The 16,463-nt window shown below is 34.1% G+C and overlaps 1 protein-coding gene across 1 annotated transcript in view; it reads left to right on the top strand.

Moving 5' to 3' along the window:
• The window catches only part of Sugt1 (SGT1 homolog, MIS12 kinetochore complex assembly cochaperone), a 28,779-nt gene extending 21,085 nt beyond the window's left edge, over positions 1–7,694 (top strand). Inside the window, exons 11-13 of the mRNA XM_027928916.2 lie at positions 1,692–1,782; positions 5,434–5,615; positions 7,551–7,694. Coding sequence (XP_027784717.2) covers positions 1,692–1,782; positions 5,434–5,615; positions 7,551–7,652 — 375 coding nt within the window. The 3' untranslated portion in view covers positions 7,653–7,694. The remainder of the gene's footprint in view (positions 1–1,691; positions 1,783–5,433; positions 5,616–7,550) is intronic.
• Positions 7,695–16,463: the final 8,769 nt, after the last annotated feature.

Genomic DNA, 16,463 nt, shown 5'->3' with positions numbered 1-16,463 from the left:
AAGACAAGCCTTGATGAGAGTAAAAGTTGCTATTAGGATACTTGTTTTCTTTTTTTGTAAGTAAACTTAGTTTAACATTGGAAGTCTCTATGTATTCTGCTCTTTTTCCATCTAGTCTTCACTGCTCTTATATAAATTCTGGACTTGGCAGATTGGTTTTCTTCATACTCCCTGATGTACTCTGGCCTTTCGTGTCCCCAGAGCTCCAGTTATAGGCCATTCTCTTTGCCTCTGGAGACTGGGTTACTCCTTCTATCCTTGCAAACATTATCTACCCCTCAGCACCCTTTAAACTGCATGAAACCTTCACCTTTTGCAGCTGGTGTGATTTCCTGAGCTTTTGACACGTATTTGCCTATTTTGTGACTTTAAGTATCTCATATATTTCCAAATGGTCAAAGATGTGTCATTAATATTTTTTAAATTCCCCACAACCTTAAAGAGTATACCTATTCATTGTAGGTGTTTAGTACAAGTTGAACATTCCTAATATGAAAATTTAAAGTTCAAAATCAGACACTTTTTGAGTGCTGACGTGAGGTCACAAGTGGAAAATTTACTCCTGGCCGTATGTTGCAGGTTACAGTCAAAATGGAGGTGCACTAAAATATTGTATAAAATTAGTTTCAGACTATGTGATTAAGGAATACATAAAACATAAAGGAATCTCATGTTTAAACTTTGGTCCCATCCCCAAGATATCTTACTATGTACATGCAAATACTCTGAAATCCAAATTCTGACGTACTTCTGGTCTCAAGCGTTTCAGCAAAGGGGTTCTCAACCTGTAGTTATTTGTTGAATGAATGGTTGTAAAAATAATATATTAGAATATGCTGTATTATTTTTACACAGTAGAATAAATTACTCTAAAGCAGATTAATGCACATGTGAAAACAACAAATTCCTATAGAAATTGGGTTACTCAATGCTGGCATTATTGTCATTTGGGGCTGGATATTTCTGTTGTAGGAGGTTTCCCTGTACATTATAGGATGTTTAGTACCATCCCCTGGTCTCTACTTACTTGATGTCTGCACCAACCTTTCCCTTACCCTAGGTGTGACAACCAGCAATGTCCATAGACATTGCTAGATGTCCCCTGGGTGAGAGGATCATCCCTAGTTGAGAACGCTGCTTAAGAAGAAAAGTAAGCATTTAAGTCTTGAAACTCAAATTGTAGTGTTTATGTCGTCTTTTTGGAAGGATGAATTTTAATAGTAGAAACAAAATAAATATATTTTTTTTAATGTTTATTTTTTAGGTGTAGATGGACACAACACAAAGCCTTTATTTTTATGTGGTGCTGAGGCTCGAACCTGGGTCCCGCCCGTGCTAGGGGAATGCTCTACTGCTGAGCCACAATCCCAGCCCCTAAAAATAAATATTTTATAATTCTTCAAATTTAACCTTTTTCTTTTAATATTTTGTTTTAATTAGTTATACATGACAATAGAATGCATTTATGCACTTTGATATACATAGATGGGATATAATTACTCATTTTTCTGAATGTACATGTTGCAGAATCATGTTGGTCATGTAGTCACATATAAACATACAATAAAAATGTCTTTCATTCTACTAAGGAAACTATCATTTATAAAACTTCAATGACTTAAGAAAATTGCATTTTTACTGTTTTATTTATTTTACATTTGATAATGGATTTTATTTGGTGTTTCCTCTAGATTGAAATTAAAATGAAAAAGCCAGAGGCTGTGAGATGGGAAAAGCTAGAGGGGCAAGGAGATGTCCCTACTTCAAAACAGTTCATAGCAGGTTTGTTTTCTGGCCTTGATAAGCTTTAAATTTGTATTATGTTGTGTGGTTGAAATTAAATAGTAATGAACATTTTTTCTACTTCCATTATTTATATTTCCAAGATAAGATATATTGAGTATAATAAGGTTGCTGTGTAATGAATACAAAGTAGCCTTGTGACTATTCTAACTTACTAAACTCTAAGAATACAAATGAATGGCAGCAAAATCCCAGAGAAGTTGGGATCGCTCACCATGTCAGTTTATGACATTATTTGGAGTTTGTTTGATTTTGTTTGTTGCCCTTTCTTATTGCTGCTTTTTGCATTGTAAGTTAATTAGTTTGCTCTGCTGATATATTTTCTCATCTTCCCCGCCTCTCTTTCTTGTTTATTCCTTTATATTCCTTCTACCAATATTGTCAACTCTTAATTACCTTAAATTTCAGGGCTTCATTGAATAAGGTTTCTAGCCCATTTCACTATATTAATTTAGAGAAGGATAAAAATAGGTAATACGTACTAAAGAAAATTCTAGGAGAAGAGAGGAAAGTAGGGTACATTGGGTAGCTCTTTTCGGGATGTACAGCGTTGCGTTGAGGTCAATTCTAACCACGTGCAATAAGTAGATAAGCATTTTTCTAATGAAATAATTAATCTGCAGGACACTCTTTAGAACTATAACCTAAGATTGTATTTTACTGTAATAACCTCATTAGTAAATGGAGAGAAATTTCTTTTTGATGTATTAGTTAATGCTCTGATTTGATGACTGAATCAAGTTAATATTGTGTCTCAGCTACTTTCAGATTTTGCCCACTTTCTTCTGTAGCAGAAAACATATTTCCTGTGGCCACTTTTAGGAAATGGGTTGTTCAGTGGATCATTTATGTGTGCATGTTTTAATTAAGAAGTAATTTTAGATGCATACAGAATTTGCAAAATAAGAGCTCCCATAGATTCTTAACCCCACTTGCTCCAATGATAAAATCTTAATTAATTTGAGGTATAATTAGCAAAACAAGGAAATGCATACCAACAGGAAATTTTTAGGGAACTTAAAGTATTTTTTTTTGATAATTGTAAGACAATAAAAATGTTACATGCTTCTTTTGTGACTAATAGATTTTTGAACTTATGATTTTATGTAGTGCAAAACTTTTCTAAGAGTAGTATCTCACATAACAGCCATGTATAATAGGCAGCCCAGCATTATTCCTTCTGTTGTACAGGTTCAGAAAGATTAATCAACTTGCTCAAGATTGCTCAACAGGTTTCATTGTCTAGGACTAAAAGCCAGGTCTTCAGAGTATAGGTCTTGTTCTGTTAGCCCCATGTGAGATACTTTTTGTTGCTATATTTTCAACATGGAAATTATCTCTGCTGGCATGAGTATCTTTGTAGTTATTTGATTGAGTAAAGAAGTTAGGTTACTTAGCTCTGTAGTTCATCAACCATCTCCATGTGTTAAAAATTTTTATGAGATTAAAAATCAAGGTTTTTTTAGTGTTACAGTTAGTAAGTTTTTTCTAAATTCAATACCTGAGATATTCAAGATGCTATTCTTCTTGTCCTGTTACATTTTTGTAAGGAATTAATATGCTTGTCAGATTCCTGTGTACTGCAAGGTGGAGACTGTAGATAAGGGCAAGTCACTTAACCGATCTGGGCCAGCTTTCTTATCTGTAAAGTGGAGATTAAACCTCTATTTCCATCTTTCCAGGGAATGAGTATTAGAATTAATTAAATCCATGTTTCCTAGGCTCTTAACTTACCATGGCCTGCATTTTTTTGTTTGTTTGTACATTTTCAATAGTAAACAAAACAAAGAAGGGGGGATTTCTAGTAGATGGAAGATGGATAGGGTTTTTAAAACAATATACCTGCCATGAATAAAATCATATAGGGTCTTGGGTTTGGTTTTATTTCAGGGGTTAATTTTTTTTAATAACTTCTAATTATTGAAATAATCAGTTTTATTTTTCATTTATTGCAATAACATTAGATTTGCTTTTATAATATATTAATTTTTGTAGAAGAAAAAAAGTGATTGATTAAAAGAAAGTTAGTAAATTAAAGCATGGTAATAGTATCGGCACACACAGACATGGGAAAAAATTAAAGCTATTTTATGTAAATGAGTGGTGGTAAATTCCAAACAATACAAAGAGAGGGGAAAAGAATTTCAAGTAGATATTGAAAATGCATAAAGGTCTTAAGGAAAGAGCTTAGCATGTAGAGAAAATGACAGAAGCTGTTTTACCTTTTTCATTGCTCTGACCTTGGGTTTTGTTTTGATGGAGGGTGGGCAGGGAGAAAATTGGTTTATAGGTGTAAAGAAAGGATGAAAAACAGGATGAATGTTTAGTAGTTTCTGTATTAATATATAGAAATAAAGAAATTTCAAACCAGGATTTTTCAAAGCCTCATAGTTGTATAGTCCAGTACAGTAACTGCTAGCCACATGTACCTGATGAGCACATGAAATATGACTAGTCTGCGTTGAGATGTACTAAATTGTAAATATGTACCAGATTTTTATGACATGGAAAAAAATAGAAAACATTATATTTTTTGATTTCAAAGTACATTATTAAAGTATATTTTACCATGATTGTTTTTAGTAACACACTCCTAGAATTTTAAAATTATATATGTGGTTACATTTGTGGTCATCATTTATGTCTTCATTGGATAGTGAACAGAGCTGCTCTTATACCTACTAGGTCAGTTTGTTATTTTTTAATTATTTGTGTGCCCAAATCTTCATTCTTTTGATCTTCTGGGCAGCCCTGGCTGTATCATAAGCCCCTGGGCCACCAACCTTTTCTATCTGTAAGCAGCCTGTTTTAACCTAGTGTGCTCTACAAATACTGTTATTTTCTATACTGTGCAGATATTATAGTTATTGTCAAATATTGTATTTGTAAATAAGTAATATATTTCAACTTAAAATTCTTTACTGTTGAAGCAGTCTTATTTTTAATGTGGGGAGAGAAGGAGTCTTAACTCACTCTTGTAGCTTCTGTGATCATACTTTCAGTTTACTCTGAAAGATACGTGAGTTCCCTAGAAAAACCACATTTTTATTTTATATTTTGTTGCCCATGGTGAACTCAAACTTCTGGGCGTAAATGATCCTTCCCACTTAGCCTTCTGAATAGCTTCAGTTATAGGCATTTGCCATTGCACCTTGTTCCTAAAATGTCACCCCTTTTTGGTGTGTGTGTGTGTGTGTGTGTGAGAGAGAGAGAGAGAGAGAGAGAGAGAGACAGAGAAAGAGAGAGATACTGGGTATTTAACCCTGAGCCATCTGCCACTGAGCTATATATCCCCAGTTCTTTTTAAAAAATTTTTAACTAGGGTCTTCTTAAGTTGCTGAGGCTGGTCTCAAGCTTGTGTCTTTCTCATCTCCCAAGTTGGTGAGATTATAGGCATGCATCATCACACCCAGCAAAAGCCACATTTTTAACATTAAAATCTTATTTATAAGAGAAGTATATTAAGCATCTTTTTAAAATAATGTTTTTATTTAAAAAACACTTATTGCAAAAATGAAATTTGGTGACCTAAACTGCTCACATATTCTGTTTATCATGGTCAAAGTGTTACATATTCTTGGTATAATCAAAACACATCAATTAATTTCTTCCTCCATTTTCACTTCACAGATGTAAAGAACCTATATCCATCTTCATCTCATTATACAAGAAATTGGGATAAATTGGTTGGTGAGATCAAAGAAGAAGAAAAGAATGAGAAGTTGGAGGGAGATGCAGCTTTAAACAAACTATTTCAGCAGATCTATTCAGATGGTTCTGATGAAGTGAAACGTGCCATGAACAAATCATTTGTAAGAACATCACTTTTTTTTTCTCCCAAATATTGTGGGGGAGTGAATTTTAGACATTTTCAGTAGATAATTTGACACCAAATTACTTACACTGTGCCTGGAGACCTTTTTGAATGGGCTTTGTCCAAATGTTTCTTCTTGCTCTAAACAGAGTAGTTGTTGAGGAAGTTGAAAACTTGTAGAAGAGATGAGAACACGTGATTATTCTAAATTAAATATATATATATATATATATATATATATATATATATATATATATATATATATATAAAATTAGTGAGTTATGGAATTATCTTAGTTGAATCTGTCATAGTAGCTGAGTTAACTTCCATTATTTACCTCCTAGAATCTCTTGTCTGAGTGTTAAGAGATGAAGAATATAGAGGGGAAATTTCCAAATTGTGTTTAGCTAGTGGAAAAGTACACATTAGTTATTCATTGCTTTAATAATTTTTCTGTTGATTAGGAAAATTCAGGCTTTTGCTAGGGCATCATGAATACCATCCGAATCAGATTGAGATTTAGTGACAGTTTATCACTGTGGAACTATGTAAATTATTTTTCTTGATGTATTTTTCATTTGACTTTTTCAAGGAGAAATACTTCAGTCTTCCCAGAAAGGAAGTCTTTCTCACTATTAACTTTTGAATGCATTCTAGACAAAATAGCACTGTGTCAAATCAAAGATGTAATAGAGAATCTGAATATATTTTTATACTGAAACTTTGATAATTTTAAGTAAACTGTATATACTCATAAAACAAGCGATTTCCGTGGCAACATTGACCTTAAACCAAGGACTTGCTTCTGTCTTGTGGGAAAACAAACTAACCCCAAAATACTCTGTCCTGTGTGATCTCCTAGTCTAATTAGAATAAATAAAAAATTGCGCATCAAAACAACAAACATCATGAAGTTTTACTATTTGTATATACATTCATTCATCTTTTTTTAACAGTGGAACACGTTCTGAGAAGTACATGTTTAGGTGATTTTTGTCATTAGTGCAAATATCATTGAGTGTATTTATATAAACCTAGATAGTGTTAGGTCAGTCACTTGATGGGTAGGTTTTTTCCCTCCCTCATGTTATCCCATTGACCTACATCTCCAGCCTAATGTGGCCTCTTGATAGAATCAAGAGATGGAATCAGGAGATGTAAGAAGCTCCTGCTAGTATAATATGGTATGTTGCTTTTATATCAGTGGCAGCACAATAGATTTGTTTATACCAGTAATGTGTCACCCTATGCTGTTACAACTGCTATGATGTTATTAGGCAATAGGAATTTTTCAGCTCCATAATAATCTTATGGTAACACTGTCCTATGTATGTAGTTCATTGTTGACAAAACATCACTATATAGCACATGATCGTATGAATATGCTAGGGTCATTGGTAGATGATATATTCAGTAGGTAATTAAGTAGATAACCAGTCTTTACTGAGACACTGTTGGTTGTTAAAATTTTAACCGTGGTTAAAAATTATTTTTTTTCAGAGGAAATTTGTTTGTGTTTGACACTGGGGAGTATTAATTAGAGATCCTTAAAGTTCTGCTTAACTAGTATAGAAAGAGTTTATTTTGCTTGGTCTTCACTGTCTTCTGTAAAAAAAAAAAATTACAGCATCACTTTTCATTTGAAGGTGGTTTTTCCACATATACCTTTGTTGATTAGCAGAGGGGAACATGGTGCTTGATGTGGTAATATATTTGTACACAGTACTTCTACCTAATTATTCTAGTTTTCTTTTCACATTTTCATAGAATTTGTTAATTTCTCTGAAATGTTTCAGTTTAAATAAAAATACTTGAGTTTATGTTGAGCTATATAATAGCCTATATTTGAGACTATAGTTAGAATGGTTTTAGGAAAATAATTCTATTTTGGTTATATGGCTCAGGAATTAACCTATTTTTATTTTTTTTCCAGATGGAGTCTGGTGGTACAGTTTTGAGTACCAACTGGTCTGATGTAGGTAAAAGGAAAGTTGAAATCAATCCTCCTGATGATATGGAATGGAAAAAGTACTAAATAAATTAATTTGCTATCATTGTATTGCATATACTCACCTAATGCCCATTGTGTATTGGTGTTGCATTCTTGATTTTTGAACACTGAATATCATTTTGAAAGATTATACCTCTTTACCTCTTTGTGCTTTAGAAATTATTTTCCTTCAAGTATTCTAAGAGTCTAATGAAGAATGAAGATCACATTTTTATCACTTCTGTCCTTAAGGATTTCAAACTTGCTGAAACTGAATGAATTTGCTACTAGGTAGATTAGTTCTGTCTAGTTGTGAGGGTGAAGAAATCTTTAATGGCATATCTTGGATTATTGCCTTATTTTTGATGCAGTATTCTGTTAATAATTTATTAAACCTGGCAATTTTGGTTTAGCATAAATTTTTCAAATTCAGTGTTATATCGTGTTTGCTTTTAAAAACTGCTTTTGGAGTTGTACATACAATTTTTCTATGAAAGTTTGGTTTATTTACCTTAAGTTTTTAATGAGAACTATGAGAAATTATTTATTACAGGAAATTCCCATTTAATTATTTTTATGGGAAGTATTTGTAATTGCACTAAGATTTTGGTCTTACCTTCCAAATTCCTGTATTAAAAAACATAGATCCTTGAATTTAACACACAGCAAATTTAACTATAGTTAGGATAGTCTGTGAAGCCAAGGTAAAGAAAGATCTAGAAAAGCCCAGCTTCTCTTTTTTGTTGCCTTTACCACAGTGGGATTCTTGAAGCTATAGCAGTGATGGAGTTTTTTATTTTTATTATGTTTTATCTTTACTAGAAAATCTCTGTTCTGGAATCCATACTTGTTTCAGTGGTTATTGGTAGCTACTTTAAAGTAAATTAATGTGTATATGTTTAGTATTTACTCTGTGCCTAAAAACTATAGATACCATGGGAATACGGAAACTAAAAGACATGATCATTAATTTCAGAGTTTATAATGTAATGGAGAAAAAGAAAGTGAACATTGATGAAATAATTATAGAATGCTTACTGAGCTCATTGTAAATGTAGATGGGAAAAATTGTTCTGTGATTAAAATCCTTTAGTCTAAGCTCTTTTATAAGGTGTAGGTCATGGATGACTTGTATATCTCGTGTTATATTCTCACCATAATATTTTTAGCCTTTATGCCCTAGAGGTTGATCTCTGCTGCGTTAGGTGTCACTGACATTTTTGTGGCAAGACACTGCCTAGAACTGAGGGTAGGATGAATGAGAAGCAAATTGGCCATCATTTCAGCCTAAGAGTAGATATTCAGCTTCTTCCTTCTACGCCTTTATGTGAGATGTAGGAGAGTTCATAAGAAAAGTGATGGTAGCGTGATTCTAGATAATGTTTAAACCTGTTGTTAAAACTTGTTAAAGCATGTTGCAGTTATTTCTTTTCCTTCCACCCTACAAGCTACTTTTTTATGTTCTCTGAGTATGCCTATTAGCTAGATTTGTTTAATATTGGCAGGATTCAGTATTTTGCTGGTCTAAATTGAATTCCTAATATATATGAGATTGAAAGCATTATAAGATGCATGTGATCTAAATATGTTAGATTTGTAAATCAAGGTAGTTTTGAGAGAAGTAGGCCAAACTGCTGTGCAAAAAAGTACTACTATGGTTCTGCTGTTATTTCACCCTTCTAGATAATGGAAATTTGTAAGCTCACAGAAAGTTTTAAAACATTCTGATTAAGAGTCTCTTACTTTATTCTTACTCTTTACTAATCTCAAAGTACCTGTTATTAATTGGTCTCATTTTCTTTCTAGATTCTCATTTTCGTTTTTCAAGTTTTGATTCTCTTAATCTTCTAAATTGTTCCTTCAGAATGTACTTTTTTCTGCATTAGTGTTTCTTTTCCTCTTTTTAAGATTTAGTTCTGGAATGTATTTTTTTTCCTTAATCATAGAGACTTCATCTGTTCTGATTTCTGTCATAATTTGCACCTTGATGACTTTCCAGAATTCTCTGTCTTTAAAGACTTTTTTTTTTTTGGTCTACAAAGACTTTTAAATGAGATAATCTGCTTCTTTGAACTCTGCTATGTAGTGATCACTTTGAATGGCCATACAGTAGGTTCAAAACAAGGTCCATTTTGACAATTTCTTGTCTGTCCTAATACCCATTCAGAGTTGATTGCCAACTAACTAGTTTGACACTTTGACACTTTCTGGTCATTTTTTCAAGATATGTTTTCTTTCTTTTTGTGTAATGGAGAGAGAGAGGATGGTTTGCATTAATAACTACAATTATTTTTCCTTTTAAGTGTGTGTGCTTGGGTAGGTAAATGAGTGTGTGTATTGCTGAGGATCATAGGCCTTTACACGTGCCATGCAAGCACTCTACCACTGAGCCACATTCCCAGCCCCACTATAATTATTATTATTATTATTAGGTACTAGGTATTAGACTCAGGGCACTCAACCACTGAGTCACATCCCTAGCCCTTTTTGTATTTTATTTAGAGACAGGGTCTCACTTAGTTGCTTAGGGCCTTGCTAAATTGCTGGGTCTGGCTTTGAATTCCTTAGCTTCCTGAGCTGCTGGGATTACAGGTGTGTGCCACTGTTCCTGGCCTTGGTCTTTTATTTTACTCCCTTATTTATATGTGATGCTGAGAATTGAATCTAGTGCCTCACACATGCTAGGCAAGTGCTCTACCACTGAGCCACAACCTCAGCCCTACAATTATTTTTAACACTTTTGTTTATTTTAGACTTACTATAATCACTAATTGCAGAACATTGAAGCATTATTGTTAATGTATCCCTTTGCTTGGAAAAGCTTTGTATTTTCTTGGTGGTCTAACTTATAGAAGACAAAAATAATGGAACTGTCCTATGTAAATTTTCTAGATGAATTCAAATAAACATTTATTAAAATGAGGTGTATCGGCATGTCATAAGTAATTTAGATAGAAATTTTAATTCAGTATTTGGATGTTGTTTTCTTTTCCCCCACTTAATTCCATATCAAATGAGGTAAATGATCTCTGAGATAGTCTCAATGACCCAGAGCAAAATTGCATATTAATTTACCATCTGATCAGCCTAATACACTTATAATCCCTCTGGGATCTGCTTTGTCCAGATTTGTTTGTATCTATTACTAACACTTCCAAAAATAGATAGCAAATTCCTGGGTTGGGTTTATTTTTATTAAATACTAGAGCCACTTATGCTTTGTAACTAGCTCTAAACTTGAAGCTTTCTATAGCCTTGTAAGAATATGTATTTCAGTTATGTCTGCTTTAGAAGATATCAGAGCTGAGAGATGATAAAAGCTAAAAGGACAAAACTCTGCTTTCCCTGTAGGAAAGGGTCATATGTAGTCTTTTTTTAATATTTATTTTTTGGTGTAGATGGACACAACACAATGCCTTTATTTTTATGTGATGCTAAGGATTGAACCCAGGTCCCGCCTGTGCTAGGCGTGCACTCTACCCCTGAGCCACCATCCCAGCCCCCATATGTAGTCTTAAGTAAGAGGAATCATCCACATTGATCTGGTTTCCTTTGTCTCCAATTGTGTATTTTCTTAATAAAAAAGATTGTTTTCCATTAAGAGATTTTATTCTGGAAATTTGTGGGCTGATGTACCCACAATGTTATTATTTGGGGCCATCCTTGTTACTGCTTCTGGAATTAATTTATCTCTTGGCCTCTCTTCTTACATTAGTAAACTTGCCCCCCCACCCCAATATTCTAAAATCATACACATTGTGAACCCATAAGGTAAACAGTAGAAGATACTGTGTGACAGCATTTTCCATAGATAGGGTGATACTACCTCATTTATAATCCTTTGGGGTTGTGATAGCATCCCATTATGACAGATCAGAAAAATGAGGCCAATTTTGGGCTGGGGTTGTGGCTCAGTGGTAGAGTACTTGCCTAGCATGTGTGAAACACTTGAGTTTGATTCTCAGCATCACATATAAATAAATGAATAAAATAAAGGTCCATCACAACTTAAAAAGAAAAATGAGGTCAAATTTAAATTCTTTGCCCAAATTCATTTCATTGGTAAGTGATGAAGCTGGAATGTGAAACTAAACTCGACCCATGCTTTAGACAACTGTGGCTCCCTCTTCATGTGAATGATTTGGTTTGGCAGTGAATCATTTTTATTACTGAATCAGCCGTCTGAAAATGAAGCAAGTTGAGAGTTATTTATTTTTTGTACATACATTGGGAAGGTATATTCCTAAGGATCACAACATTATCCTCACTTTGTTAAATAAGATAGCTTATTAGAAAACCAAGGATCTTTCCTTTTATAGAAGGTTCTGCAAATAATTAGTCAATGAGGGGGATACTATTGTCATCCCAGTTTTATAGATGGGAAAACTGGCACAAAGCAGTACCCATTTCTGCCCCATTGGCTTTTATGAGTTCATATAATTTCACAATCATTTATTCTAATTCTAAAAGCTGAAAGTACCAGGTTATTTTGGTGCATGTGTATGACAAGTGATATAAAACCTGGCCTCAAGTTACAATATGAGTAGTCATATTTTGCTGCAGAAATAATATGTTTAATTACAGAAAGCTAGCATAGATCCTGCTGACATTGTTAAATTAATGATATATCTGTATGGCATTGCACAATTGTGAATTCAGAAACACATCTTTACCCTAAGGATTTTGACTAAGAATTACGTACTTATATGTGTGAATTGCAAAGAACAGTGCTTAATGTTACAGATAACATCAGATGATCTTACGTGAATTTAGGTGAGAGATTTAAAGCCTAGAGAAAGACTTCTGTGTTGTAAGTTCAGTCTTTGAAGATTTGGGGTTCTGTCTGAGGAAAGCCAGTTAAAAATTGTTGATTCAGATCCAGGCATCCCCTCCCAAAAGTAAAGCAAAAATTATTAAAATTTCTAGTTTTGAGAGCATAAAAGTTCATAGAAAACATAATACTTTTGAATGAATACTGTAAATTTTGCCACCAATACTTTAAGAATCAAGTATAATAAATGGAAGAAGAAAATACAAACTATGTAGAGGGACTTCTCTAGAAGTCCTCTGCTTTTTATTTCATTTTAACTTTTTGGTACTAGAGATTGGTAAAGCAGGGGTCCTTTACCACTAAGCTACTTCCCAAGTCCTTTTTATTTTTTATTATGTGACAGGGCCTCACTAAGTTGCTGAGGCCTGTCTCCAACTTGTGATCTTCCTGCCTCAACCTCCTGAGTTACTGGGATTACAGGGGTATGCCACAGTGCCAGGTCCATTTTATCTTTCAAAACAGAGTAAGACTATTGGATTGTAAAAACAAGGTACAGATTGGTACAGTTGTAAACCACACTGTAAACCACATTTTGACTTGTTCTCATTAGCTAAGAGAAGCTGATGTTTTTATATGCAGGAGTTTATCAGTCCTCCCCTCACACACCACAGAATCTGAAGCAGGCACTGCTATGGACTCACTGGTTTTTCTACTGGTTTTTGTTGGTAATCTGTACTCTAGCATTACCCTTTTCTATGGCTTTAATTGAGCATTTTCATAAGTTAGCTAACTTAGAGATATAGTTAGTGTACATTAAATATGCTAAGAAGTGAATACATTTTCTTGGCTTTATTATTATTTCTATTATTAGATGCCAAAGGGTTTTGTATTGTTTTTTCCTGCTTTGCTTCAGAGGTAGCTGTTTTAGAGTAGAAAAGATACTAACGTGAAACTGGAATCTTAAAATCCATTCTGATATTATAATATGTTGTATTTTGAGGACAAGTGATTTAGTTTATATTTTTCTCGTCTTTAACACTGAGTGTTAGTTCTTTTCTTTAATACTGGATGATAGTTCCTCTCAGGATTGTGAGGATTTAATTAACACCTGAGTCAAAGTATGTGTCCAATATATTTTATTTAAATATAAAGATTGTGATTTTTTTTTCTTCAGTCCTGTTATTAGAATTCCTTAAAGGAGGGCAAAAGTCTGGTTTTTCTTCCCCCCTGCTATTCAGAAGCTTTCATTATTCAGCCCCAACCAAAGATTTTACCTGCATTTCCTTAATTGCTTCTCTATGCACCAAAACTTCAGCTTCTTCCACTATAAGAATACTACAGTGCTTGCAAACTTTTTCTTTGAAGGACCATATAGTAAACACTTCAGGATTTGTGGGCCATGAATAGTCTTCACTCCATATTCTTTGGTTTTAGTTTGCAGATGTATACTCTATGAATATACTAGTATTCATATTCTTTATTCTTTTCTCTGAATATACTATTATTTTCATTCTTCTCCCTGCCCCCCAAATTTCTGATTTCAATACTTCATTTCTCTCACTGTAGTTTTGTTGGTTTGTTTTGGGCTACTAATTGAATCCAGAGATGCTTTGCCACCAAGCTGCATCCATCCCCAGCCCTTTTTGTTTTGGTTTTTCTGGTTTTGGTTTTTTATTGTTGCTGTTTTTAAATGAGACAGGGTCTTGCTAAGTTGCTGAGGCTGGCCTCATATGTGATCCTCTTTCCTCAAGTCTTTCTGTTTGCTGGGATTACAGGTGTTTGACCCCATATCCAGCTTTGTCTCCCACCCCCCCCCACCCAAAGTATGTCTCTATCAGTACAATTTTTATTTCTTCCCTTTTAGTGGAATTTACTATAAATGTTAGACACTGGCACTGTTTGAAGGAAAACTGGAATTTACGTTATACATCTAACAGGGATTGGTTGCAATGGATTTTGACTATGGATACCCTAATTGTGTTAATGTGATTAATTTGAATTATAGTATGTGATCAGTGGGCATAATTGAAGCCCTCAGTCTGAATACTCAAACTTATTTCTGCCCTTTCTTACACATTAAATTAATGGTAATATCATGTTGATGCAATGTTTGCTTAAGAAAAAATTTTTCTTTCTGGAATGTTAGTACAGTTATAGCAGAAGAAATACTGAGAGAAGATTGGATTAAATAGAATGGTTGTGAACAGGGACTTAAGAGTAAGTGTGATATAGTATTTTATATTTAATAGAATTGTTAAAATCAAGTCAACAGAGCATGGTTTTATGGGCCATCTGCCAAGACTAAAGGTAGCTTTGGAACATCTTATTCCCTTAACCATGTATTTGCATTCCATCCTTTGTCAGTATGAGGAAAGAAAACAAAAATGACACTAGAATTTTAGACCTAGAATGGGTCTTAAATACTGTCTATGTTTGGGTTAAATTTTTTGTTTTATAGATGTTTGTTTTTCAAAGTGCTCTCATACTTTTTTCCTTCACGACAGTTCGTGAATATAATTTATACAGAACTTCTTTCAAAACTAATCATGTAGTGACTGGCCTACTGATAGTTGCTCAAAAATATCAGGCAACTGAAATACAGCATTGGGCTGATATTTTGTATAATATAAAGGGTGTGGTCCTTAAATTTAATAGTGACTAATCTCACCTGGGAGACTTGTATTTTTTAAATGTAGACTTTGTTGGCTTCCCTCCTGAGATTTTGAATCAGTAGATTTGAGATAGGTTCCCATAAGTCTGTGTTTTCATGATGATGTTGAAACGGGTGATCTCAGGGATTGTACTTAGAAGACATTGATTGTTGAGAGCCACAGCCAAAGGGGCCCCAGCAAACTTCCAGCTGCTGGCTGATGATTGGCTCACAGCCACCCCAGCAACATCTAGCTGATTGGCTCCTCTGCGGTGATGCTCATTGGGCTGTTTCCCTGCCCTTTCAGACCACGGAGCTGCTCATTGGGGGACTTTTTTGGCTCCGCCCACGTGACCCAGCCAATCGGCCTCAAGAGCAGGAGGATTGTGGGAGGTGGAGAGAAGCTTGTGTGGGAGAGAGGCTTGTGGAAAGCTGGTGGTGGCAGTTGAGGCTCTGAGGGTTTTTCCTCTGAGAGGCTGTTTTGTTTGGTGTGTGTGGTTCTAAAAATAAAGTTAGTTTCTTTTGACAAGTGGCTCCTGATTGTGCCCAGCCAGACTGCGGCAATTGATTTCAAGGACTAAGGAGAGAATAAAGAAAGAAGTGAGTTAGCACAAGTCACATATAATGCCTTATTTTTAATAAATTTTAGAAAAGAGTAAAAAGCTACTTGGGTGATCCTTTACAAGATTTGTTTTCCTCTTTACATAGAAATAAAAAGGCAAAAGAGAATTGTCCAACGATTATTTTGTTTTTCTGTCATTTAAACCTTAGGATCATTATGATTGTCTTTGAGTCTATATATTGGTGTAGTATTGCACATGATGAAAGAAAATCGGAGTCAAAATGAAACAAATCGAGAATCACTTTGAGTATGACACTAGTTTATTAGTGCAAGATATTTCTAAAATTTAGCAGAGAATATTTGATTATCAAGTGTTCTTGGAGGACCATGACATAGTACTGATGCATGAGGCACTATTTCTTTAGCAGTGGACATATTCTCAGATGTTCCCTGTCTGATACTCACATGCGCTAAGTGAGTATGGTGTTGGTTGAATAGGCTGAGTGTAAAGTGCATCTTATGGAGATCTTTTTACTATTTAGTTTTATAGTTACCTCAGTAACTAAAAGGCAGGAATATGATTTTAATTGAAAAGAAACTACTTACCTTTAACAGCGTTATGTCCTGCTAAGAGAAAGTTCACGCTTGACCAGTTTTTCCAGGTCTGTCTATATCAGTATAAGTCAGATTCATTGTAAGAAGATGGGTAACAGTCTACGCTAATTAAATATAGGAAATTAAAAGAAATGTCCTAGCAGTTAAGTAATCTGCACCTTAGAAGGCGGAAAGACAGGGAACCACAAAAATCATGTTTTGCTTTTTAAGTAATTATAAGTTTGCAAATGTAATGAGTGCTCAAAAACGAAAAGAAAA

This window comes from Marmota flaviventris, chromosome 4 (assembly GCF_047511675.1).
Source record: "Marmota flaviventris isolate mMarFla1 chromosome 4, mMarFla1.hap1, whole genome shotgun sequence".
Lineage (NCBI taxonomy): Eukaryota > Metazoa > Chordata > Mammalia > Rodentia > Sciuridae > Marmota > Marmota flaviventris.
The sequence above is the reverse complement of the archived record's forward strand: the minus strand, read 5'-3'. Positions and strand labels throughout refer to the sequence as shown.